Source organism: Muntiacus reevesi, chromosome 16 (genome assembly GCF_963930625.1).
Source record: "Muntiacus reevesi chromosome 16, mMunRee1.1, whole genome shotgun sequence".
Classification (NCBI taxonomy): domain Eukaryota; kingdom Metazoa; phylum Chordata; class Mammalia; order Artiodactyla; family Cervidae; genus Muntiacus; species Muntiacus reevesi.
The window spans coordinates 34,387,038-34,414,545 of record NC_089264.1 but is presented as its reverse complement, the minus strand read 5'-3'; the positions used below and the strand labels follow the sequence as shown (position 1 = coordinate 34,414,545).

Sequence of the window (27,508 nt, the reverse complement as noted above, 5' to 3'; positions counted from 1 at the left end):
CTCAAACTTAACTGAATGTGATTCAACTGATTCTCTTGGGCTTTCTATATAAAATCACATCCCTTCCAAAATTTTTTATTTTCCCCACTAATTACACACCTTATTTGTTTCACTCATTTTTGTTTTTGTAGGACCTAGAAAAACAAGTCTTTTATTCCTAGGGATAAGAAATGAATATTGACTTTTATTAGTTTTTTTTTTTTTGCTTCTGTTCCAGATAGGCATGATTAAGATAATCATTTACTTCTTCTATAATAAATTATTTTGATTTTCTCTTTTTGTTGTCTTGACCCTAAGGAAGATTGTTGCATTAAGGTTTTATTCAACTATTGCAATTAGCAACAGGTCAGAGCTTCCTTGCATTCCCTAAGGTAAATCGGTCTAATGTCACTTCTGAATAATTTTGACCCTTAAGGGAAATGAAAGAAAACACATCTATGTGTTTAAAATTTGGGGGGAGTCATTTTTAATTTTATACTTGATTTAGGATGCCCAGATATAAAGTTGAAATAGCCTTTAAATGCATAATGTCTTTTATTCTTTCTGGGAGGAAATAAAAATCTGATTTTTATATTGAGGAAGACCTTTTATTGAATTTACTTGTTTACGAATGAAAGGCCACATTCTTAAACAATAAAATCCTAAATTTACAAATATAATGATATGTATTTTCTCCCCTTTTGTAACTTACAAAAAGGACTGAACTTCAAATCTTCCTCTTTTATCTTTCATATAATAACAACAATGTTAATAACAGCTGAAGTATTTTAAGCATTTAGTGTCAGATGCTGGTCTATGAGCTTTATGTAAATTAACTAGTTTGTTCTCCATAATAACCTGTGAGGAAGGAACTGTTACTATCCCCTTTTATAGATAAGGAGAAATTGAACACAGATTAATTAAATTGCTCATCATCGCTAATAAGAGGCAGAGCTGGGATTTCATTCCAGGCAGTCAAAGAATGAGTCCTTTTGTTTTTTGAAAATACTGTTTTATTAACACCACAGTGGTAAACAACTTTATGCTTAAATTTCTTTATAGATCACACAGTTCAAAACCCACAAAGAAGCTAATAGTCTTTACATTAAATGTGTCTTCCTAAAAATCCTTTGCTGTATGCCAATCTGTTCCCAAGCAGTAAAATTTGATTATGCACCATTTTATATTAATATGTCACATTTACATAGCAAAGTAATGAAGGCACAGCTAACACAAGCAAACTTAAACCCCCTCTACTTCTGAGCTGCAGATGGGGACACACAGTTGGATTGGTTCTTCAAGTATATATTTTTTTCCCAAACATTAGCTTCAGTGAAGAGTTCTGATAATTTTCACAACTACATTCTAAAAGCTACAAGACAAAAAGACATCACACAGTTCAAAGTACATAACATTGGATACACATGCTTTACAGAATTTACTAGAATTCTACATTTTTTCAAGTAAATTAATACTTCTAAAATACTAGGTAAAGGGATTTAATACTTAAAGAATTGCGAATTTGTTTTACACCTTTGTAAATAGACATTACCAAGAAAACACATAAACACGAGACCGTAAATAATGAACACATACGTTGACAATATTGTACAGGTCATACACCCTCCTTCTCAGAACCAAATATTCAGAACAGTCTTTAGAATCTGAAGTGGCAGTTTTCTGAGCCTCATTAACAGTATTGTCATGATCTCCAGCACCGGCTTCCTCCGTCTCATCCCTCTTCTCTGAAGTGTAAAACTGATGATGTCCGCGTTACAAAAACAAAGTCTTAAAGATGAGATCTGTCTTGAGTTCTGCTGCTGCTGCGCTGGAAAAATGCAAAACTAAAGAAATCGAAGAATTCGGCATTGAGAACACGTTCGATCTCGGCTTGGGTGTTCCGTGCCTAGTGCGATGATACTGTGATGAAAGGATTTTCAAAGTGACGTTCTTTAATTCACATCTACTTGACACCCTTAGTAAGCCTCAACTCCAGTCCTCACAGAAGAGATCATGAAAAATCATTTTAACTCATTTTCAACACCTGTTGGTATATTTGTGTTCAAATTGGAAATCAAATTTGAGACGCGCTGGGCATAATCTGATTGCGTCAATTTCGTAGTATTTTAGGAATTTCAGAATTGATTCCTCCTGTACTTTGGTCCAAAACCTGAGCCGTTCAAGTCCACCAATGTGTACAAAATAATAGTAATCGGGGTTTTAAATCTGCGTCGTCATTCTCCTCTGCAATCTCTGCCCCCGCTTATTTCTTGGCGTCATCAGGCACTGCAGAGTGGGGACCCTCATCGTTGGCGGCCGCAGTCGCCACAGCCTCTGCTGCAGGCTCTTCTTCCTCCTCGTCCTCCTCCTCTCCCTCCTCCTCATCCTCGTACTCTTCATCATCATCCTCCTCCTCATCACCCTCTAAGGTCCACGCACACCCCTCCATCTCACCGGTGAGCTCTTGGATTTTAGCAAGTAAGGGCTTATAGATGTCGTTGTACTTTTTCTCCAGAGCCTGGAATTCCTTGTCAAATTTGGCTTCTATCTTATCGCATCGCTTCTGCAGCTTTTTGAGGGCCAGGACTCGGCATTTCACCGAGTTAGGCAGGCTCTCGATAAAGTCATTTCTAGGCTTTGGTGCATTCTCTGCAGGGGTCTGGGGCTCCTCAGCCGTCTGACCGACCGCACCGTCGGAGTCGCTGGACGAGGTGTCAGAATCTGCCCCCTGCGCACCGCCTTCCGCCATTACCTCCTCCGGTGCCGCGGCCGCGTCTGCTGCTGCCGCCGCCGCCGCTGCCTGGCTCGGCTCCGTGGAGCCCTGGTTCTGCGAGTCGGCCATGTTCGAGGAGCAGCGCAGAGGTCTGGGTGGCTCCCACAGAGACCGGCACCCGAACTGCACCAGCGCGATCCTGCGGCTGCGGCAAGCGGCAAGCGGCGCTGACGTCAGCCGCGGCGGTGACGTCTGCGGCCCCGCCCGCGCCCCCCGCGGGCCCTGGACTGGCTCCCCATAATCAGCTGATGGTGGGCCCTCGAACCGCACCAGCAGCCTCCTGTTGCTACCCTGCTCTCCCCCGCACTGCGGCCAACGTCAGGACCCGTTTCCTAGCTACCCTGCCTCCCCCCACATCTGCCCGCGCAAATCCTCCCGCAGTAGAGAGGGCCTGGGGGTGGCGGCAGGTGTCCGCGGCAGTTTTCCACGAACTGTGTGGACGGGCTTAGCCTTTGCCACTTGGCCCCTCTAGCTCACACAGGTGCTTATATACATCTGCCAGTACATCTGCCTTGGCATTCGTCTCCATCTCTCTGTAGCCGGCGTTGGCATCTCGGGCTTACTCTTGGGGACGCGGCTTTGATCACCTCAGATTTCACTGAAGTCCCTGCCAGAGAGTAGCGGCCTGGGGGATCTGGCTCCATTCCACGCCCTTAGGGACCTGCGGGGAAACTGCACAGCTTTCAGCCCTTTCTCCCCTCGTCCCGCCCTCAGCAGCCCCTCTTGCCCCTCTCTCGGCCTAGTGGCATATATACCGGTAGTACAATCTTCTTTCAGTTAGGCGGACGCGGTAGGCAGTTTTGGAGCTGTTTGACCAGGAAATGTCTGAAACCCTGGGTATCCTGCAATGTTCCAGAAGGCTCCTCAGAAGCCTTGTCCTGTGGGGAGGAATAAAGCTGGAGGAGGGCCAGAGAAAGCAAAGCCTTCTAACGCTGGAGGCCCAGGGTAAGGGGCCCCCTGCCTTATCGGGGATGAGGCGCATGTTTAACAGTGCCATTTGCTGGGGATGTGCAGTCAAACACGTGCACACTGGCCTTGTCCCCAGGACATGGTGGAGCATCTGCTCCGAGGGTCTGACTGGTGATTTGTATATGAGAGCGATGAAAAAAAAAAAGCTATCGAATATTAATCTCGTGTTTTCTAACAGTCAAATGAATATTTGCTGGGGATGTGCAGTCAAACACGTACTCACTGGCCTTGTCCCCAGGACTTGGTGGAGCATCTGCTCCGAGGGTCTGACTGGTAATTTGTATATGAGAGCGATAAAAAAAAAAAAGTTATCGAATATTAATCTCATGTTTTCTAACAGTCAAATGAATATTTGCTGGGGATGTGCAGTCAAACACGTACACACTGGCCTTGTCCCCAGGACATGGTGGAGCATCTGCTCCGAGGGTCTGACTGGTGATTTGTATATGAGAGCGATAAAAAAACAAAGTTATCGAATATTAATCTCGTGTTTTCTAACAGTCAAATGAATATTTGCTGGGGATGTGCAGTCAAACACGTACACACTGGCCTTGTCCCCAGGACATGGTGGAGCATCTGCTCCAAGGGTCTGACTGGTGATTTGTATATGAGAACAATAAAAAAAAAGCTATCGAATATTAATCTCATGTTTTCTAACAGTCAAATGAATATTTGCTGGGGATGTGCAGTCAAACACGTACTCACTGGCCTTGTCCCCAGGACTTGGTGGAGCATCTGCTCCAAGGGTCTGACTGGTGATTTGTATATGAGAACAATAAAAAAAAAGCTATCGAATATTAATCTCATGTTTTCTAACAGTCAAATGAGTAGACAGTTTCCTATTTATTAAATCAAAATGAGAGCTTCTTGAATAAGGATAAGAGCATATTATTTTTGGTATGGAAGCCAAACGATCCTTACAGGACTTATTCAGGAATGTTTTCAAATTAAGCATTACTTATACAAATGCTTTTTTCCCCATTATATTAGGTCTTGCCAAAGTATTTACGTGAAACACATGAATGTAAGGAAATTAACTGCCCAAGTACATTTGGTGCGTCTTTTGGGGTCTTGTAAATATTAGTTAATAATATGCAAAGCATTTAGTGCTGACACTTAGCAAGAAATTGGTATTTTGTTTACAAAATAGTTAAATTGCATTTATTTCTCAAAGATAACTTGCAGTAATATACTCTTAGAAAAGGACATCTTTGTGCCCTTCCCCAAAGAAACTTTACAAAAGGTTCAATATATCCCCAGTAGAAAATACCTTAGTTTTTTTTTGTACTTGTAATTTCTATTATTTATTTTACTTTCTTAATTATGTTTCAGATAATTTACTTTGTGCTTCCCTGTTACCATCTGTAATGATGAGATATTTTGGTTAAGGTTGAAATTTCAATCCTAACTCTCAATTTGGTGTAATAATGTATCTATATTTAGTTGGCTGATGCTATACATATTTAATGCATCACTGGCATGTTCCGTATACCATCTTTTGATAGGTACAGGAATGGTGAGGTTAAGAATGTGTTTTCTCATTTTAAGAAATAAGAAACTTAGGTGAAGAAAAAGGAAGTGCAGTGCTCTTTTACAATTTGTATCACCTGACTGGCAGAATCAGGGGCAGAAGCGAGGCCTTCAAACTCCTGTAATATAGAAGCTGTGACACACTTTAAGAAGACAAAACTAAACCCAGGCTTCACTCAGTCTCACTAACTTGAATTACTTAAAACAACCAGGATGTACCCATCTTTTAGGATTTTTATGTTCCCATCTTAAAAAATCTTTAAACGTAGTGTGAAGCTAGGCTTTACCGACCAGACTTCTTGGACTCATTAATAAATGGAAATCGATGAGACTAGATGATAAATTCAAGCAAGTCTTTTTTGGGACTCGCTGCCAGCAGAAGGGAGCGAAAACAAGTAACCTCCTTGTTACAGTGCCAGAGGGGCTGGCACTGGGAAGCAGGTTTCTTATATGGGGTAAGGGTAGGGGTAGGGATGGGTGCAGGCCAGAGGGGTGGCTTAGGTGGTCTGCCCACCCCCTTGGTGGTACTGTGTGCAGGAGGTATGTGCAGTACCCTGCTTTTGCTTCTGATACCCTGCTTTTGCTCCCGGCTCCTCAAGTTGCATCCTGGAAGTTGGGTTTTTGGTCTTTTTGTATCTTGTTCATAAATTGCCCAGAGAGGCTGTGCATGCAGTTATTTTTAGTCTCATGTTAATTCCTATTTTGTTGTTGGAGGAGAGGTTTGTCCAGACACAAGCACTGCATCAAAGGGTCCCAGATCCCACCTGTCTTAGGCTACTCTTTTTTTTTTTTTTTTTTTTAAAAGCCTGTATTGAGATATAGTTCATGTACAACAAATTTTGCCCTTTTTAGGGTACTTTGACAAACACATAGAGTCATGTAAACACTACATTAATGGAATTGTAGAACAGTGACCTCATCTTCTCCAAATACCCTCACGTTCTTTCCCTTATTGTCAACCCTGGCAACCACTGGTCTGTGATCTGTCTCAGTAGTCCTCAGAATGTCGTATAAATGGAATAAGTCTGTAGCCTTTTGAATCTGGCCTTTTTCTCTCAGCATAATGAACTGGAGATTCATCGGTGGCAACGTATATTAGTAGTCTGTTCCTTTTATTTACTGACTAGTATCCCCTTTGAGTTATTTCCAGTTCTTTGTGATTACGAATAATGCCGCTGTGAACATTCATCAACAGATTTCTCTGTGAACAAAGGTTTTTATTTCTCTTGGGTAAATACCTAGAAGTGGAATTGCTGGGTCATATGGTAAATGTAGGTTTAATTTTACAGGAAGCTTCCACGATGTTTCCCACAGTGGCTATACTATTTTGCTTTTACACTGGCAATATGGGAGAGTTGCAGTTGCTCCACATCCTCACCAGCATTTCATATTGTTGAGTTTTGTCCCCTAATCTAAGAGCTGTGTGTGAGTCCACAATGATTAATGATATCATCTTCTAGTGTGCTTACATGTCAGTCATATATCTTCTTTGATAAAATGTCTGTGTAGATCTTTTGCTCATTTTCTAAATTGAATTTTTTGTTCTCTTACTAATTTTCTAATGTTTTTTATATATTCTGGGTACAAGTCTTATGTGAGATATGTGTTTTTTAAATACGCTGTTTGGTCTGTGACTTGTCTTTCATTTTTGTAACGGTGTCTTCCAAGAGCAGATATTTAAAATTTTGATCAATCCATTTTATTAATCTTTTCTTAATAGATTATGTTTTTGGTGTCATATTTAAGAAATCTTTGCCAAATTCAAGGCCATAAAGATTTCGTCTTATGTTTTCTTCCAGAAGTTTTTTTTTTTTGTTCTTCCAGAAGTTTTACAACTTAAGTTTTTACTCTTAGACTCTAATCCATATTGAATTAATTTTCAAATAAGTGTGAGGTATTTGGGCTTCCCTGGTGACTCAGACAGTAAAGAATCTGCCTACAGTTTGAGAGAGTTGGGTCCGATCCCTGGGTCAGGAAGATCACATGGAGAAGGGAGTGGCTACCCACTCTAGTATTCTTGCCTGGAGAATTCCATGGACAGAGGAGCCTGGTGGGCTGCAGTCTATGGGATGGTAAAGAGTGGGACACAGCTGAGTGACTAACATTACTACTACTATAGGGATATATACCTTTTGCATATTGAGCTTCTGTTGATATGGTACCATTTCTTGAAAATACTATCCTTTATTCACGGAATTGCTCATTCAAATTGGCAAAAAGTAATTGTCCATATGAGGGCCGCCCTGTAGTTCAGCTGATAAATAATCCGCCTGCAGTGCAGGAGACCCCAGTTTGATTCCTGGGTTGGGAAGGTCCCCTGGAGAAGGGCATGGCAACCTACTCTAGTATTCTTGCCTGGAGAATGCCCATGGACAGAGGAGCCTGGCAGGCTACAGTCCGTGGGTTACAAAGAGTCAGACATGACTTATTGGCCTCCCAGGCAATTCATGGGGATCCACACCATCAGACAAGAGGGTCCTCCACAGCTCTTTCCTGGAAGCCACATCTTTACCCCTGGCTTCTACGGAGATGGTTGACTGGGTCCATGAGTCACATGCTTGATCTCTTTAGCACACCGTTGTTCAGTTACATCCTTGGTCTTGTTTTCAGAGCATGCTATCTGGATAGGCTGAGGATTTCCAAACTTTCCAGTTCTATTTCTTTTTCTCTTAACAATTCCCTCTTTATCTCTTTCCTCTTGGATTTTACTATAAGCAGCAAGAAGAAACCAGGTTCACACCTTTAATATTTTGCTCAGAAATGCCCTGCACTAAGTAACTGAGTTTATCACTTATAAGTCCTACTTTCTATAAAACATTAGAACATGATTTGACCAAGTTCTCTGCTGCTTGATAACAAGATTGCCTTTTTCCAATTTCAAAAAAAATAATGTGTTCTTCATCTCCATCTGGGACTTTACCAGAGTGCTTTAACATCCATGTTTCTATCAATATTCTATGATTTATATGTATTTTCTAAGACACTAGGAGCTTTCACTGTAGCTCTCCTCTTCTTTCTGAGCCTTCACTGGAATCTCCTTTAATGTCCTTATTTCTATCAGTAGTTTCTTCAAGGCAGGCTAGGCTTTTTCTATCATGCCCTCAAAACCCTCCCAGCCTCTACTGATCACCCAAGTCCAAAGTCACTTTTACATTTTTAGGTATGTGCTATTGTAGTACCCCACTTCCTGGTACCTAAATCTGTCTTGTGGTTCTCCAGACAAAGAGAACTAACACACACACACATACATACAAATAAAGATAAAAATTGATTTTAAGGGATCTCTGTGTGTGATTGTGGGGCTGGCAAATCAGAAACTTTCAGAGCAGGAGGGCAGGCTGAAAATTCTGGCTGGAGTTGATGTGACAATCTTGAGTCAGAAGGCAGTTTGGAGGCCAGATTCCTTCTTTGGAGAACTTTAGTCTTTTAGAGCCTTCAACTGACAGGATGAGGCCATCCACATTATGAAGACTAATCTGCTTTACTCAAAGTCTAAAAGTGAATCACATCCAAAAAATTCTTTCCCAGCAACATCTTGAGTGATGTTTGATCAACAGCTAACCCATAGCTAACCCATAGCTAACCCAAACTGACACATAAAATTAACCATTGCAGGCTATAATACAAAATCATGCTGATGGTGCTTTTCTTACATAGTTGTACCAGAAAAATGTTACCAACTGTTGACAGAATTAAAAAATGCAGTACATGAGAGCTGTGAGTTCTGGTTTTATTCAGGGACCTTACAGAGGACTATAGCCCTGGAGACAGTTTGTCAGCTAACTCTGAGCAGTTGCTCTAAAGGGGCAGGGGAGAAGCCAGTATCTATGAATTTTTTGGCTGGGAAATACATGGAGTCAGGTATACATCATAGTCAAAGATTACTGCTAATCATAAAGAAGTGCTTATCTTTATATGGGAAGATGAAAGAATCTGGGGCCACTGAAATTCTTCCTCAAGTATGTATCGAAACTATCGAGGGGTCCATATATTCAAAACCCAAAACTCTCCATTCTATTTTTTGCCCTTAATTCCTTTCGGTGTATACTGTAGGTCAGTGACTGCAATAGCAAATGACCTGATCCTTGTAGAACTGGATGGCAGGCAATATTCTTTGTTTTACCACTACCTCCCTTTAGATCATAAGTTGAACCAAGGTTTAGGAGACATTTCATGACCAGTTTGTCCCACAGTGCTAAGGAAGTTCATTCCTGGGTCAGGCGAGGATGTTCCTTTCCCTGTATCTAGAGTTGCGCCGATACAGTTAAATTTGTATAGGACTGTTGTTGTTAGTCACTGAGTTGTGGCCAATTTTTGCAACCCCAAGGACTGTAGCCCACCAGGCTCTTTTGTCCATGGAATTTCCCAAGCAAAAATGGCTAGAGTGGGTTGCCATTTCCTTCTCCAAGGGATCTTCTTAACTCAAGGATCAAACCTGCATCTCCTGCATTGCAGGTAGATTCTTTACCACTGAGCCACCTGGGAAGCCCTTGTATAGGAATATATACATGATCAGTTGCCTCAAGATGTTGAGCCATCATTAGTTTTCTCGAAGATCTTGTGACATGTTGGGTAATGCAAGAAACAATCACCTTATGCAGGATGTAAGTAATACAGCTAATAACATTAATAAGACCACAGTAGTGATTTGTGCATGAGCTCCCAGAACGAAACTAGCTCCTTCTACTAAGGACCACCAAGACTAGGAAGTAGATCACTTAAGGCAGAGATCAGATTCTTCATGTGAGTCATTAAATGGGTAATATTGGAGGATTCATCTGGTATAAGGATGCAGCATCTGGTTTGAATTACGACCTGTAGGTGCCTGCCTCTGTGAGATGCTATAAAGATATTGAGGGCCATGTGTTTTATAATACTGCTTTTTTTTCATCATAGAGATCTCAAAATTCAGTAAGCTAATAGCCTGATTACTATCATTTAAGGCCTGTTGGGTGAATTTTGTGAAGGCTTTGATCTGGGTGGTTACATCTTCCAATCCTACTGAAGGCACAGAAATAGCTGCTAAATGGTCAGACCAGTGAAATACAGATCTCTTGATCCATCAGGCTTGTATACGTGGTAAATTTGTTGGAGTCAGTATTTCTGGTCACCTGACCCAGTCTGTTTCATACTAATTGCTGTATTTAATGGAAATAATATGTTGGCATTGTTCATAAGGCACTCAGCTTAATTTTCTATTGTTATTTGACTGGTTATCTTTAATATGATTTAATTGTTCTCGACATAGGCAGGCCTTTAAACTTAAATGACTGTAGCCCAGTGTTAGCTGTATAAATCCATCCCATAATTGAGGGAGGGTCTTTTCTAATAAGTGGGAAGTTACATTCTTTGAAATTTAGCTCATTGTCCTGATTGAGCTTGAATAACTTTAAAAGAGAATTCATGTTATGGTCAGGGTGAGAAAAAGTATGATTGATTAGCCAAGTGAGGGATTCCCATCTAGTAATATCATTAGTGGCCCTATAACTTCTTCTAAAATAAATTTTTCCAAGGGCCATCTAGTTAGAGCCTTGGAGATAAGAAATCCACCAAAGTAAACCAGAAGTATTGGACATAGGTAAGTGACCACAAGTCTGAAAATTGGATTGATTTTTTAAATTGTATAGGATTATTGTTCATGATTTTAAAAAATTGATTTGTATGCAAAAGGTCCAAGAAATCAACAAAACACTATAAATGATCATATGGGTCTGGTCTGGCATTTTAATATAGCTGTGTACTCCTGATGTTGTCTTCTTGGCCTGGTGAGGATGTAGTTTCTCCTCTTGAGTGTTGTTTCAAGGGGATTTTGAGATCAGGAGCCCTCTCTATAGACCAGTCTGGTGCAGGGCTCCTTTTCAGTGGGAAATGTAAACCCAAGGATAATTTCCCTTTAGTTTCACTGTGTATAAGCTAGTCATGAATACCTGGTGGGGTCCTTTTATCTAGGTTGGAGAGAGTCCTTTGAATGATGTCTTTCCAGTATATAATCTCCTGGTTGCAGGTCATGGGGCATCTATCTTCATGCAAACATAGATTACTGTGGTAAGCTTCAGAAATAAATTTAGAATGTCCTTTTAATAATTCAATTAAATCTTATAATAATACAACATATTAACAAGGAGCCATATAGGAAGTTGAGTCTTAGGCAGTAAATATAAACCACAAAAACAGTTAAGAACACTAGAAATTAATATTCACTGAAATAATTTTTTTCTGTCTAAAATTACCCTCATTTCTCCCAGTTATGGCCAAATTAAGATCATATAGGCTCTTTGAAATTGCTTTTGCTGAATCTCTTCATAAGGAATCTCAGATTGAACATTTAAAAGGTCCCTGAGGCCAGAAAAGCTATGTCAAGGACCAGGCATCAGATTCTGCCTGCAAAATCTACAGATTTGGGCAGGTTCCTCTCCTCTTCAGGTCCACAAAAAATCTTGAGATCCATGCACCTGCCAGGAAGTAGCCGCCCTTATTCACCTGATAAGGCTTCTAGGAATCCTATATGCAAAATACTAGGTTGTTTTTCAAAGGAGCTTTATGGTTCCATTAAGTCCACCTCAGATCTTTGAAGTTGTCTGGTCATGTCTGATTTTTGTGTAGTCTCAAATATGACATCCCATCCAAATTTATGGTAATTTAGCTAGTGTTTCCAATTATCTTCTGTTGTAAAGAGAACAGATTCTTATTGAAATTGTGCAAATAATTATATTGCCATGAAAATAAGAATACTCACCAAGAGTTTCCAAATTCTGGAGAAATCAGAGAAGTGATAAATATTTCAATTCTGCTTACAAAGGTATAATTTACCAAACTGCTATAAATCATAATTAGCGTCAGAGGAAAGAGAAAAAGTTTTCTCAAATCTGGGAAAACAAAACATTAAAAAGAATCAGCAATAATTTTTCAGAGACTTAAAAGTTTTAGCCATCCTCATCAGTTCATTCAGTCCCATGTTACTAATTCTCGATTCTCTGTTTACAGTTTTATGAAGTCATCAGGTTTTGCATTCATGTTCTTTAATTTCTTACCCAGTTAGGCAGTATGATTTGAAAGTTACCAGAAACCTATGAATGCCAAAAAATCCTTTCTATAAGTCTACTTGGAGATAAAGCATTTTTGTAAACCATCAGAGTAAAAGAGTAATTGTATATTGATGACAAAAGACTTTGAAAAAGCAGTTAAAGACTTGATTACAATGCATTTGTCAAGGAAATTTGGTCATTTTTACACACTATTAGAATATTAAATTTTATTTATTTTCATTTGATTATACTAGCCATGTAATTTAACATATCAAATAAGCCCAATTAGTTTAATATTTCTCTCAAAAATGTTTCAGGGGCCCTCTGGAGCATCCCAAAGTTATCTACAGGTCAAAAGAACTTCATTTAGAAATCAATATGAGGAATTTTGTCAAAGATATCAAGAGTTTTTAAAACTCTTGGTTGAATAGAATTATAGGTCACTGTGAAATAATACTTGCCACTTAACCAAAGTGACAAAGATTCAAAGGCAAATATAGAAAGTTACAACAGATTACTTAAGAAGTAAAAAAAAACTTCAAAATCTGTTATCAAAATTATACCAAAACTCCAAGAAAACTTTGTCCTCTTAACAGGGAGCCAAATTCTAGTTTTGCACCATCTTACCTTTAACATTGTAATTCATTAACTCAACTGTTTATTCTTATCTTAGCCAGTCCAGACCATGCACAAAACTCTTTCCTCTGTTTCTTTTTACATCATTCTATGACTTCCTTTTTTAACCTTTAGATTTCTTCCTATACTTTCTCCCTCTCTTTTTCTTTGAGAAATGGTATTGGAGCGTAGTTGATTTACAAGATGGTATTAGTTTCTGGTGTGAGCAAAGTGAGTCCGTTATACATATATGCAATCTTTTTAGATTCTGTTGTCATGTAGGTCATTGCAGAGTACTGAGTAGAGTTTCCTGTGCTGCACTAGGTCCTTATTATTAATAGTTACCTATTTTAAATATAGTAGTATTTATACGTCGATCCCAATCGCCTGATTTATCTTCCCCATAGGTTTGTTTTCTGTATCTCTGACTCAATATGTTTTGTGAATAAGTTAATTTGTGCCATGTTTCTAGATTCCACATATAAGCAATATCATATGATATTTTCTTTGTCTGACTGCTTCACTCAGTATGACAATCTCTGGGTCCATCCATGCTGCTGCAAACGGCATAAGTTCATTCTTTTTGATGACTAAATAATATTCGTGTGTGCGTGTGTGTGTGCGCACGTTTATGTGTATGTGTGTGTGTGTGTATCTCACCTCTTTTATCTATTCTCTGTCAGTGGACGTTTATTTTGCTTCCATGTCTTGACTGTTGTAAATAGTGCTGCACTGAACGTTGGGGTGCACGTATCTTTGTGAATTATGGTTTTCTCTGATATATACCCAGGAGTGGGGTTGCTGGATCATATGATAGCTCTATTTTTGTTTTTTAAAAGAACCTCCGTACTCCTTTTTCTCTTTCTTTTTAACCTCTCTTTAGGACAAATTACTCTCTTTTCCCTTAACAGAATGCATTTCTGTTCCTTATAGCTTGTTTTTTTTTTGCTTGCATACAAAGATGTTTCTCTTATTAATTTTATTAGTTTTAATTACATATATTAACTAGAATTCTCAACTCTTAATTTCTAGTGAAAACTAACAAATAAGCAGTTTTAGACTTTTAGCATTCTGTAGACTGACAAACTTATGAATACTGTTTGTAATTTCTTTAAAAAAAAATAAAAGTGCTTTCTTATAGAAAATGTCTCCATGTGGCACCAAGCATATTTATTAATAGTCCTGAATATCTTTATTTTCTCTGTACAAGGAAATATATGTTCAGTAATTAATGTTTCAGTATCTGATTTTATTTTGGAATGAATTAGATATTCAATGAACTTTCATCATTTAACATAATTTAGCAAAACTCTAAAGTTTCAAGTAACCAAATATTTGGAGAAGCGGTTTTTCAGTAAGCATACCATAAAAAACAAGGGTTCTCTGGTGGCTCAGTAGTAAAAAATCCACCTGCCAATGCAGGAGATGTGGGATGGGATCTTCCCTGGGTTGGGAAGATCCCCTGGAGGAGGAAAGGGCATCTCACTCTAGTATTCTTGCCTTGAAAATCCCGTGGACAGAGGAACCTGGCAGGCTACACCCTATGGGGTTGCAAAGAGTCAGACATGACTTAACAACTAACAACAGACCATAAAGTATAATTATTCCTAAAGTGACCTAAAAACTGTCATCTCATTTACAGTTAATTTACTTATAAAAATTCCATAATATACCAGGTTATTTTTCTTGCTGACAAATTTTATAATGGAAATGAGATCTTAGATGACTTTTAGTAAACCTCGGTACAAGTATTACTCTTAATGTTGATGACTTTAAAGAGTCTGTATTAATTAAACTAGCAAACTTAAACTAAGTTTAGTACTGAATATTAACTTAAAACTAAATGTTTACCAGATCATGTGACCTGAAATTCATTTGGATTAATTTCTCCTATATTTTTGAGACTTTATGTAGGTGCTTAATTTTCTTTAAGTCAACTAAGTAGAGAACTCTTTTACAGATTAATTTTGGCAATACCATTCAGAAGTAGAGACATTTATCTATAATGTACTCACAGACATATAGATAGATATAACCAGAGATCTCATAGCTTCATTTTAAAACTTAGTCATGAATCAAGTATTACAATATAAAACTCACTAGTTTATAAATAACAGTTGGAATAAGTTTAAGTCGCTTGGTTGAATATTTATTTATTTATTTGTCTGTGCTGGTTCTAAGCCGCAGCACACAGGGTCCTCAGTCTTCACTTTGGCATGTGGAATCTTTACTTGTGGCACAGGAACTCTTAGTTGTGGCATGTGGGATCTAGTTCCCTAACTGGGGCTCAAACCCAGGCCCCCTGCATTCATAGTTCAGAGTCTTACAGTGGACCACCAGGGAAGTCCCTTGCTTGGATTTTAAAGGCCTATTCCCCCCCCCCCCGCCCCCCTCAGTCCCAGGAATTAGAGATGGTTTAAATAAGAGTAAGGCAAGAATTCTTGTGCATTCTGGTAGAACCTGTATGTCTCAAAGATACAAGGAGAAAAATGCAGATTCCTCCTAGAAGGAGTTTGTGCCCTTAGAATTTTGAAAAGATGTTTTGTCAAGGTGGCTTTCTCTAACTGCTTATGCAGAAACTGGTTTTGGAATGTCAAAAAGAGCTGCACCCATCTCATTAGAACTGATTCAAATGAATTCTTTTTAACGGCTGAGTAATATTCCATGGTGTATATGTACCACAGCTTCCTTATCCATTCATCTGCTGATGGGCATCTGGGTTGCTTCCATGTCCTGGCTATTATAAACAGTGCTGCAATGAACATTGGGGTGCACGTGTCTCTTTCAGATCTGGATTCCTCAGTGTGTATGCCTAGAAGTGGTATTGCTGGGTCATATGGCAGTTCTATTTCCAGTTTTTTAAGAAATCTCCACACTGTTTTCCATAGTGGCTGTACTAGTTTGCATTCCCACCAACAGTGTAAGAGGGTTCCCTTTTCTCCACACCCTCTCCAACATTTATTGCTTGTAGACTTTTGGATAGCAGCCATCCTGACTGGCGTGTAATGGTACCTCATTGTGGTTTTGATTTGCATTTCTCTGATGATGAGTGATGTTGAGCATCTTTTCATGTGTTTGTTAGCCATCTGTATGTCTTCTTTGGAGAAATGTCTGTTTAGTTCTTTGGCCCATTTTTTGATTGGGTCGTTTATTTTTCTGGAATTGAGCTTCAGGAGTTGCTTGTATATTTTTGAGATTAATCCTTTGTCTGTTTCCTCATTTGTTATTATTTTCTCCCAATCTGAGGGCTGTCTTTTCACCTTACTTATAGTTTCCTTTGTTGTGCAAAAGCTTTTAATTTTAATTAGGTCCCATTTGTTTATTTTTGCTTTTATTTCCAATATTCTGGGAGGTGGGTCATAGAAGATCTTGCTGTGATTTATGTCGGAGAGTGTTTTGCCTATGTTCTCCTCTAGGAGTTTTATAGTTTCTGGTCTTACATTTAGATCTTTAATCCATTTTGAGTTTATTTTTGTGTATGGTGTTAGAAAGTGTTCTAGTTTCATTCTTTTACAAGTGGTTGACCAGTTTTCCCAGCACCACTTGTTAAAGAGATTGTCTTTTTTCCATTGTATATCCTTGCCTCCTTTGTCAAAGATGAGGTGTCCATAGGTTCGTGGATTTATCTCTGGGCTTTCTATTCTATTCCATTGATCCATATTTCTGTCTTTGTGCCAGTACCATACTGTCTTGATGACTGTGGCTTTGTAGTAGAGTCTGAAGTCAGGCAGGTTGATTCCTCCAGTTCCATTCTTCTTTCTCAAGATTACTTTATACAGAGTGAAGTAAGCCAGAAAGATAAAGATCATTACAGTATACTAACACATATATACGGAATTTAGATAGATGGTGGCGATAACCCTATATGCAAAACAGAAAAAGAGACACAGAAGTACAGAACAGACTTTTGAACTCTGGGGGAGAACGTGAGGGTGGGATGTTTTGAAAGAACAGCATGTATATTATCTATGGTGAAACGGACCACCAGCCCAGGTGGGATACATGAGTCAGGTGCTCGGGCCTGGTGCACTGGGAGGACCCTGAGGAGTCGGGTGGGGAGGGAGGTGGGAGGGGGGATCGGGATGGGGAATACGTGTAACTATATGGCTGATTCATGTCAATGTATGACAAAACCCACTGAAATGTTGTAAAGTGATTGGCCTCCAACTAATAAAATAATATTTAAAAAAAAAAAAAAAAAAAAAAAAAAAAAAAAAAGAGCTGCACCTTGGCCATTTCAGAGAGGATTTCCTTAGTTTCTAGTTAAGTACTTAAAAGTATAAGTTCTATACATATGTAAACCTAATTTGGGGTATTAGTCAGGGGTCATCTGACACCCCATTTTCTTCTGTTTAGGAGGCTCTTTCTCATTTGAAAGTTGGTTTATCAGAGTAAAATCACTATTGAAAACTGTGGTGGGCCAATGTGTGGTTTATGGGCTTAATTCTTCTAAGTGTCACCCTAGAGTCGTTTCATCTCTTCTATGTGTCTTGTTTTCTCCTGCTGGAAGTCTATAACTGGTGTGGGTGCTCTGAGCACTGAATGGCCAATTTTTATATATGTGTCTCTGGGTTAATGAATTTGTAAATTAATGAGTGGGTTTCCCTAGAGACTGCTGCACACTATGAGGACTTGCCTCTGCCACAACTCAAGTTCCTCAGTTGCCCGAGAAAGTTGTAACTGGCCAGGAAGAGCTGTGTCCCTTACCTTTGGAGCTGAAGGCTCTCATATGGTGTCTTCACTTTTATCCAAGAAATTCTGTTAAGATAGAACAGAAAAGACATCAGATGATGTCTTGAGGAAATCAGAGATGACAGGAAATCAAAGATGATTTGAGGAAAGACATCAGATCAACCTCCTACCTAAGCACCACTGGGCACTCTCTCAATATCTTACAAATGAAAAGTCGGTTACCTTTCTTACTTACTACTGAATAAAACTCAAGATCGTCAAGCAAGACAAGAGACACTCAGCCAAATTCGTCTAGACTCACCAGGAAGGTGGACAGACACAAGGGCCCTTGCTAGTGCCTTGGAGGGTTCAGATGAAGGAGAAAAGTCTGCACTGGGTCCATTCATGGTTTCTGCAACTGCTGACTGAAATAATGCACAGTATGAGAGAGATGATTTTTTAATTTATTCAGGGGCCTTTGTTCTTGCTGTTCAGTGGCTAAACTGGGTCCAGCTCTTGCGACCCAGTGGACTGCAGCACCCCAGGCTCCTCTGTCTTCCACTGTCTCCCAGAATTACTCAAATTCATGTCCATTGAGTTGGTGATACTATCTAACCATCTTATTATCCTCTGCCACCCCCTTCTCCTTTTGCTTTCAGTCTTTTCCAGCATCAGGGTCTTTTCCAATGAGTAGGCTCTTTGCATCAAGTGGCCAAAATATTGGAGCTTCAGCTTTAGCAACAGTTGTTCTAATGAATAGTCCAGGTTGATTTCCTTTAGGATTGGCTGGTTTGATCTCCTTGCTGTTCAGGGGACTCTTTAAGAGTCTTTGCTAGAACCACATTTGAAAGCATCAGTTCTTCTTCATGGTCCACTCAGACTTTATGCTCAACCTTCTTCATGGTCCACTCACATCTGTACATGACTACTGGAAAAACCATAGCTTTGACTATAAGGCCCTCAGTGGCCTTACTTAGTACTATAGCCTGTGAGACTGCCTCTTAGATAGTTCTGAGGAACTGCTCCTAAGAGGTAGAGAAAGAGTCAATATATGTAATTTTTTTTTTTTTTTGACTGGGAAATAAATATAGTCAAACATACATCTTGGTGAAAGAGTTCTAATCACACACAAAAGAATCAAGTATCTGGAGTAAGTGATTTTAGTGCTTATTTATGTATAGGAAGAATCAAGAATCTGGTGTCACTGAAATTCTTCCTGACATGTATCATAACTATTTTGGGACCAAAAAACAGAATATTTAATCTTGTTTTTTATCCTGTATTATAGGGGCTACCCATTCCAGTATTCTGGCCTAGAGAATTTCATGGACTGTGTAGTCCATGGGGTCGCAAAGAGTCGGACATGACTGAGCAACTTTCACTTTCTTTCTTTCATTCCTTTCAGTGACTGCATTGGCTTATGATTTGATACTTGTAGAACTGGAAGGCAGGCAACATTCTTTGTTTTACAGGCTTTATCTTTGTCAGGGAAGCAGTACATTGTCTGCATTGTGAGAACTTTCAGCATCTGTAGTTAAGATGTACAATATTTTTACATTAGTGGCTTTTATTTTAAAAGCTGAACATTTACTCCATTTTAAAGATGAGAAAAGAGCAACTTAGTAACTAGATAAAGGACATGGCAGACCCTAAATTTGTACCCCTGTCTACTCCACCATCCACTGTATTATACGCCTATTGTCAGTGTTTTGTGCTGGTCTCGGCCTATCACTAACCAATGTTGTGACTGAACCAGCCCTTGTGGTTATGATTATGACTGCAAAATGCCCTTCAGAAATAATTATCAGGACACTTGGGGGGAGGGGGAAAGTTTATTACTTCAAAACCTGGAAATTGCGTAGCCTACCGGGGTCACATAATAAGGTTGGGTTGGGGCTGGTGCAGAGAAAGTGAGTGTGAGTGAGAGTCTGGGGTTCTACTTTCATTGAGGTTGACAGTGAGGGCCTAGGGTTTCATGGGCTCATACTTCTAAAAACTTATTTTTAAAAATACGTGTTTTGCTGTGCTGGGTGTTAGTTGTAGCACATGGGACCTTTAGTTGCAGCATGCAAACTCTTAGTTGCAACATGTGGGATCTAGTTCCCTGACCAGGGGTTGAACCCACGCCTCCTGCAGTGAGAGTGAACAGTTCAAGCCGTTGGACCACTGTGGAAATCCCTTCTGGGCTTATTCTTTATTTATAAATTTAAAACATAAGAGGAGAAACTTAATGTGTGGGAGAAGAAAAAAGCGAGTGGCCCAAACGGTCAGTTCTCAAAATCAACCAAAATGTTTGAACCAAAGAACTTCAGTGGGGTGGGCAGCCTGGCTGTTCATGTTTTCTGGTTGTGTGGCTGTCAATGTGTTTATTCTCCATAGCTATCTTTGAAGTTGATGCTTTCACAGTAAAAGCACTTGCATTCCAAAACGGGAAAAAAAATCAACTGTTAGGGCTCACACAACAGTTATTGGTGTAGGTTGTTTAGTTTTTGGTGACTGGCTATGCCTGGAGGAAACACAAGATGTTCACATTGTAGTTCTGTGAAGTGTAGTATCACAGAGGAGGAGACATGGCAAGTATCTGTCTTCTTAGTGTCAGTTTTTTTAATTTTTAGAAAAAGACATAAATATAGAAAAGCACAAAACTAATGTGACAGACATCTTTGTATCTGTGATCCACAGTAAACACAGATAGTATATGCTTCAGATTTTTAAAAAAAAAGATTCCCGAAACCATTGACATTCTTGCTGTACATCCTCTTAATCCTACTCCTCTCTTCTCACCCTCCTTTTCCACACAGACAAAACTCTTACGAATTTTATGCATATTCTTTCATTTTTTTTTGTTTGTTTTTATATTTTTATAATGTGTGTTTTAAGATAAAAATCTTTTTACATTAATGCTTTTATTAAACACATTTTACATGTACATTATATATAATTTCATACACCTAAACAAAATCTAGCCATAAACAATATAATAATCACTAACATTTACAAAGCAGCCCCAGTTCTAAAAACTTTATATTTATTAACTCATTTAATTTTTATAATAGTCCGATTAGTTATGTTCTCTTATTCTCCCCATTTTACTGATGAAAAGAATGAGGCACAGAGAGATTAAATAACTTGCCCAAGGATCATCAGCCGTAATTGGCAAAGCCACTGTCTGGCTCTATAAATAGAAATGTTTTAAGTGTTAAAAAACAACTTGCAAGTGCTAAGTGCTATTATATTGTTGTTAACATTCAGAAACTTGGTTTTCATTCAGCATTGTTCTCAAGATTCTGTTCCTTTGGATAATTATAGATTTAATTGATTCTGTTAACCTGGCTTCCCAGATGGCGCTAATGGTAAAGAACCTGCCTGCCAATGCAGGAGATGTAAGAGACACGGCTTGGGAAGATCCCCTGGAGAAGGGCATGGCAACCCACTCCAGTATTGTTGCCTGGAGAAATCCTGTGGACAGAGGAACCTGATGGGCTACAGTCCATGGGGTTGCAAAGAGTTGGACATGACTGAAGTGACTTAGCACGCATGCACAATTCCATTAGAGTGCTATTATGCTTTATGGTTTCCATCATATATGACTTGTTTTTTCTTTGTCCATACTGGATATTTAATTTTGTTTCTCTGAATTCTCTGTATTACAAGAAAATGTTGCAATGAACACCCCTGTACGCATCTTCTTGTGCAGTCATGTGAAGAGTCCCTTTGGGATACCACCTGGTAGTAGGGTAGCTGGGTTAAAGGGTGTTAACATTTCCAACTTTTCTAGATGTTGGCAACTGTTTCTCCCAGGTGCCTCAGTTCACAGTTCACATCCTCACTAGTCAGAGGTGGAATATCCATACAGACAATGGCCAGACCATATATAAAAATATGAGAACTCTGACAGAGAAAGACAAGTATCATATGATATCACTTATATGTGAAGACTAAAAAAATGATGTAAATGAACTTATTTATAAAAAGGAAATAGACTCACAGGCATAGAAAAACAAATTTATGGTTACCAAAGCGGGTGGTGGGAGAAAGATAAATTAGGAGTTTGGGATTAACATACACACTACTATATATATATTGGGTTGGCCAAAAGTTTGAGTTTTTCTGTAACATCTTTATGTACACCTGAAACTAACACAACATTCAAAATTAACTGTATTTCAGTTTTTTTTTTTTTTAATGGCTAAAAAAAATCACAAACAGCCAAAAAAACCAAACTGAACCAGAACTCTGACCTGCAGCCTACAGAACCCTGCCCAGAAAACTAACTCCTTACCTACAATAAGCAGCCCAGGAAGCCAGCTTGCTGTGAGTCAGGCTTGCAGGAAGCTATTATCTTAATCTGGCTTCCTTGGTGGCTCAGATGGTAAAGAAACTTCCTGTAATGCGGGAAACCTGGGTTTGATCCCTGGGTTGGGAAGATACCCTGGGGAAGGGCATGGTAACCCACTCCTGTATTCTTGCCGGGAGAACCCCCATGGACAGAGGAGCCTGGAGGGTTACAGTCCCAAAGAGTTGAACATGACTCAGTGGCTAAGCACAGCACGGCATTGTCTTAATTAGCATTTGAATGATCGTTAGTGGGATAGAGCCATTGTATAAGACAGTTCTTTCCAGAGGTGATTAAGGGATTTAGAGTGAGGCTTTAGGAAATTACCTTTAAAGTAGGGGAGGATACAAATGTAGGTGGGCTTAGCTTTGTTAATTTCCGAAAAGAAAGGAAGTAGTCTAGAACCATTATCTTAGACTTTTAAGCAGAAGAAATCTTTTCTGAACTAAATTATGTAGGACCAAAAACAAGATGAAAACTGGAGCAGCTCAGGAAAAATAAAGTCAGTATTATGGATCCACCTACCTGCCACCCTCCCCTTCCTTCCTGTCTCCCCTACCCCAGGTCACCCATCACTGTTGGAATCCTAGGGCGGTTGGTAACCTATTGGGCGCAGTAGAATGCCTCCTGCTGAGAGAATTTGGTGAGGATTTTTCATCTCTCTCAGCCTCGGTGTAGAAGGGGAGCTTGATAAATTCCACAGATCTTTGGGCTAAATGTAGTCTATTTCTTTGGTCTCCTGGCAGGCAGGAATTTGTGGATGCTTATGTGAATTATGTCTTCCAAATCTCAGTTCATGAGTGGTACACAGCTTTCTCCAGCGGCTTCCTAAAGGTGTGTGGTGGCAAAGTGCTAGAGCTCTTCCAGCCTTCAGAACTGAGGGCCATGATGGTGGGGAACAGCAGCTACAACTGGGAGGAACTGGAAGAGGTAAGCCTAAAAGATGCAGTCTTTTACTTCTGAGTGAGTAGCAGTGGCCTGGGCAGGAATACCCAGACCTTGGTCTCTTTCTGGGTGATCTGTGATTAAGTAGGATTTGGGGGTCTCCTTCATCTCAGTGTTTATTTCTTATTCTCCAGTGCAAATGGTATACAGATGTCCACTTGTAATATTCTGCTTCTGGAAGATAATTTTTTTTTCTTTTTGTCTCTTTTGGGCAGACTGCCATTTACAAGGGTGATTACTCAGCCACACATCCCACCGTGAAACTATTCTGGGAAACATTTCATGAGTTCCCATTGGAAAAGAAGAAGAAGTTTCTGTGTAAGTATCAATAATGTCCATACGTTATTTGTCACCATTTTGGTTTTCTGTTTGGTATAGGATGGTATACTACATGGGTGAAGTTCAGCTCTTTTAAATGGTAAAGGGTAAGCGTGCTCACTCATTCAGTTGTGTCCGACTCTTTGTGACCCCATGAACTGTATAGCCTACTAGGCTCCTCTGTCCATGGGATTTTCCAGGCAAGAATACTGGAGTGCCTTGCCATTTCCTTTTCCGGGGAAAGGCTAAGTAAGGAAATATATTTACACTTTTTGTCTTAGTGATGTCTCAGGCACAGTAGAGGTTGTTAATCTTTATTTGTTGCTTAATAGGATGGGTTGAATGAAAGGAAGAAAAGCATTTCACTTTTTTTTATTGCTCTAGAAATACTAGGTATTTTATATGTGATTCCTTGAAGTATTACATTGATGAAATCAAATTGTTTGGATTAACCTCCCTTCTCTCTCTAGCCTTTTAAAAATATTAAAAGTGTCCACTCTCAGTGTAACTGGGCAGATGTGATTTATAATAGCTTTATTGAGATTAATTCACACACACATACTAAATAAGTTAAAGTGTATAATTCAGTGGTTTTTAGTATACTCACAGTTGTGAAACTATCAATTAGTTTTAGAACATGTGTATCACCCCGAGAAGAAACAGTGTACCCGTTAGTAATCATTCCCAATTTTCTCCGAGCTTCCCACCCCTTACTAATCTGCTGTCTCTATGGATTCCCCTGTGCTGGACATTTCATATAAATGAAATCATACAATAAGTGGTCCTTTGTGACTGGCTGGATGACATTTGAGAATGGTAATACATTCAGAAAGGAAAATGAAATTGAGCCTCTTAAAAATAGTAGAAATCTTTGTGTCATTCTGTAATCAGGATCATAAGTTAACCAGTGAATAGTATAAAATTTAAAAATAGAATTTGAAAGCCAGTCTCTTTTGCTTTATAAGAATAAGCATATATTAGTATTAACGCAAGATTTACCCTCAGATTCTACTGTTCACAGGGAGTAAAGATGAGAGGAAGTAGAGATCTTACAGAAGAATTCCTTTAAAAAATCCCTGCTTCCCCTCTGCCCAGTTACCTGGGCTCTTGAGAAACAGTGGCATGTGAGTCAAGTGACAGGATAAGATTGCCAGTGGAGCTTGTAGAGCTGTGACAAGAGCTATGACAATCAAGAAGAGCCTGATCTTGGTCTGGGGGGTTTCCTTTAAATAAGACATTTTTCTGTTCAGAAACCTTTAGACTTTCATAAATCTATTATTAGACTCTGTAGTCTAATAATAATAGACTTTATTAGACTATATTTATTATAGTCTTTATTAGACTCTATAGATTTGACAAGAATGTTTATGTATATCGCAGCCTCAGGTAGTGGCAGGTTATTTGAAAGTGCTCCTTAACTAATGATATCATTGTAGATTTTCTAGCAGTTCAACAAAGAAGGTTATCTGGTGCTGGAAAACTGGAAAAGACAGAAGGGTTGGTCTCTTTTTCCTAAGTTACAGTGTGTTGCAAGAGTGAAATACCTCATATACTGCCGGTGTCAGATCTCCCGGTTTAAGGGAAAGGCAAGCAAACAGATCCCAAATGGAAGTTCACCAGCAAAGGGGGTAGAAGCAGACACTTGAGGGGAGAGGAGACCCTGAGGCCACAGACTATCATCTTCTTCCTGGTTTCCCTGAGATCAGCTCTTTTCCTCTGGCAGCAATCCCCTTCCTCTTTGATTTTGTGAAGGCTGATAACATTTATGAGAACACACATTTGATGGAGGCCATTTTAAGGGAAGGGTGATTTTTAAAAACTTTTTATTGGAATATAATCGCTTTACAAGGGCATATGGTTTCTGCTATACAACAAAGTGAACCTGCTATATATGTATACATGTATCCCTTCCCTCTTGTGCCTCCCTCCCACCCCTCTGGGTCGTCGCAGACCATTGAGCTGAGAGCCCTGCGCCGTACGGCAGGCTCCCACTAGCTGTCTATTTTATACATGGTAAATGTGTAAATCCTAATCTCCCAGTTCATCCCACCTTCCCCCGCCCTTACCCCCATATCCACATGTCCGTTCTCTGCATCTCTAGCCCTGCCTTGGAATTAAGTTAGTCTCTACCATTTTTCCAGATACCACATATGTGCGTTAATATACGATCTTTGTTTCTCTTTCTGACATACTTCACTCTGTCTGACAGACTAGGTCCGAGGTCATTTCTTATGTGAGAGCATTTTTGAGCATTTTTCACTGGGTGCATTCTTTGTGTCAGCGTATAATTAGGGTCTGAAACCAGCCAATGAAAAGTATAGACTTCTAAGTCCATATGAAACCAAAAGAACAGAATTTGAAAATCAATCTCCTGCTCTGTAAGAGTGAGCAGATTTACTGTTAATATAAATCGCACATAAAAGTGGTTGCACTTCACACACGAGCCACAGGGTGTCACTGCTTCCCTTCGGTGCTTCCCAGGGCCACTGAGCACGCGTTTGCGTAGCTGGTAATTCCACTTTCTTTCTCCGCAGTGTTCCTGACGGGCAGTGATCGCATTCCCATCTATGGCATGGCCAGCCTGCAGATCGTCATCCAGTCCACAGCCAGCGGCGAGGAGTACCTGCCTGTGGCCCACACCTGCTACAACCTTCTTGACCTCCCTAAGTACAGCAGCAAAGAGGTCCTGCGTGCGCGGCTCACTCAGGCCCTCGACAACTACGAGGGCTTCAGTCTGGCCTGAGAACCCCAGCTTGCCCCAGATCTCCCTTCCTTCCTCAACAGCCGCAGTGAGGCCCATACAGAAAATCATAGGGAGTGAGCTCTATTTTTTTTTTTACTGTATATCAGGTTGGAACTTTTGAATCCCGAACCTGAACCAGACTCCCCCGTGTTCCTTGCACTTGTGACTGCGTTGCACTCTACTGGATAAAGGGCAGTAGATTTTAAAACTATTTCCCAAATCTCTCTCTCAGCCCTGATCTTTCCTCCTAACACTTCCTTGTCCTTCTTCCGACTTCTCATTCCTCTGCAAGAATGATTTGACTGACCCATCCTTTCTCTCCTGCACATGTAGAACATCTTTCTCTGCAGCCTTGGAAATGCTCCTGGCTTGTTGCAGCCCAACCCTCAGGACTGAGGAGGAAAGGACTACTTCAGAAATTCCCAAGCCCAACAAGCTGAGTGTGGGTCCATGACTTTGGCAGAACTCTTTGAGAATTTATGGGAGCCTTTAACAAACATGCCTTGTTGTTTTGTTTTGTTTTGTTAAAGTTCTCGAGGGCCTAGCTGTCTTCCTGTGGCTCTGCCTGTTCCCAGCTCTCCTCAAAGCTGTGCAAAGCTGCTTAGCTTTGCAGCTGAGCCGAATTTTGTCTGGTTGCTCCGCCAAGCCCTTCTGACAAAAAGATGAGGTAACAGGTCCCCACCCTCTTCCATCATTTTGCTTTTGGAGCAGGTCGCATTAATTTTTTAAGGAGTATTTTCTCTTAGAAAAGTAGAAAAAATAAATTTCTTGCCTCTTTCTATAACTATCACTTTCCATCTCCACCACTTTGTCTTTCCTCCCCACCTGCTACTTTTCATCACTTTCTGTTACCTAACTTAATGCTCCCTTCCTTTCCTTCTAGTAGATGCATGCAGTCTATTTTAGTTTTTATTTATATTTAAATTGCAAATATTTCTATTCAGATTCCCCCCCCCTCCCTAATTGCTAAGACTTAAGGATATTCTTTATTACGGGACTTTTGTTTAATGCATTTGAAATGTTTGTTTACAATGGGATTTTAGGGATTGTGTTTGAAGCAAATATATGTATTTAAAAATTCACGACATGCTGAACCTTCTTCATGAGATAAGAAAATTCTATGTGAGCAAAGACTCCATGTCAGCCTAACTTTAAATTACTAGGCACTAGAGAAAAGACTTATTTATATAAAATGAAGTATTTATGAACCATGAGACAGCATCAGATCTCAATGAAGGACTGTAGATTTTTGCTTTTTCTTTTTAAAACTTATTCCAATTGGTAGTTTTTCAGTCTTTATAATACAAGATTTAAAAAAAGATATACAGTTATACGAAATGTTTATTTTCTATGTGTGTGCATATAGTTCAATATTATGCAATAAATTTGGTGTTTTAATGTAACCAGAACTATTTCTTCTTGTACTTGTAGAATGGGTAGCTTGCTTTCAGTAGAAGAATTAAGTCATCTCTCCACATCATCTAATAGAAAGTCAGATGTGGTTCCTGCCACAGAGTGGAGCTGACTGCTGGGAAAATGAAAACAGGGTAGGGGTAGCTGATGGCATTAAGGCTGGATGAGATTTCTGAAGGTTATGGGTGAAA

At 39.6% G+C, this 27,508-nt stretch overlaps 2 protein-coding genes across 2 annotated transcripts in view; one reads left to right on the top strand and one right to left on the bottom strand.

Annotated features, from left to right (window-relative positions):
- The window catches only part of HERC3 (HECT and RLD domain containing E3 ubiquitin protein ligase 3), a 137,273-nt gene extending 109,966 nt beyond the window's left edge, over positions 1–27,307 (top strand). Inside the window, exons 23-25 of the mRNA XM_065907240.1 lie at positions 22,645–22,828; positions 23,059–23,161; positions 25,696–27,307. Coding sequence (XP_065763312.1) covers positions 22,645–22,828; positions 23,059–23,161; positions 25,696–25,904 — 496 coding nt within the window. The 3' untranslated portion in view covers positions 25,905–27,307. The remainder of the gene's footprint in view (positions 1–22,644; positions 22,829–23,058; positions 23,162–25,695) is intronic.
- Positions 998–2,983, bottom strand: NAP1L5 (nucleosome assembly protein 1 like 5). The gene has a single exon (XM_065907353.1). It carries the CDS (start codon positions 2,819–2,821, stop codon positions 2,243–2,245), a length of 579 nt encoding a protein of 192 aa, XP_065763425.1. The 5' UTR covers positions 2,822–2,983; the 3' UTR covers positions 998–2,242.
- Positions 27,308–27,508: the final 201 nt, after the last annotated feature.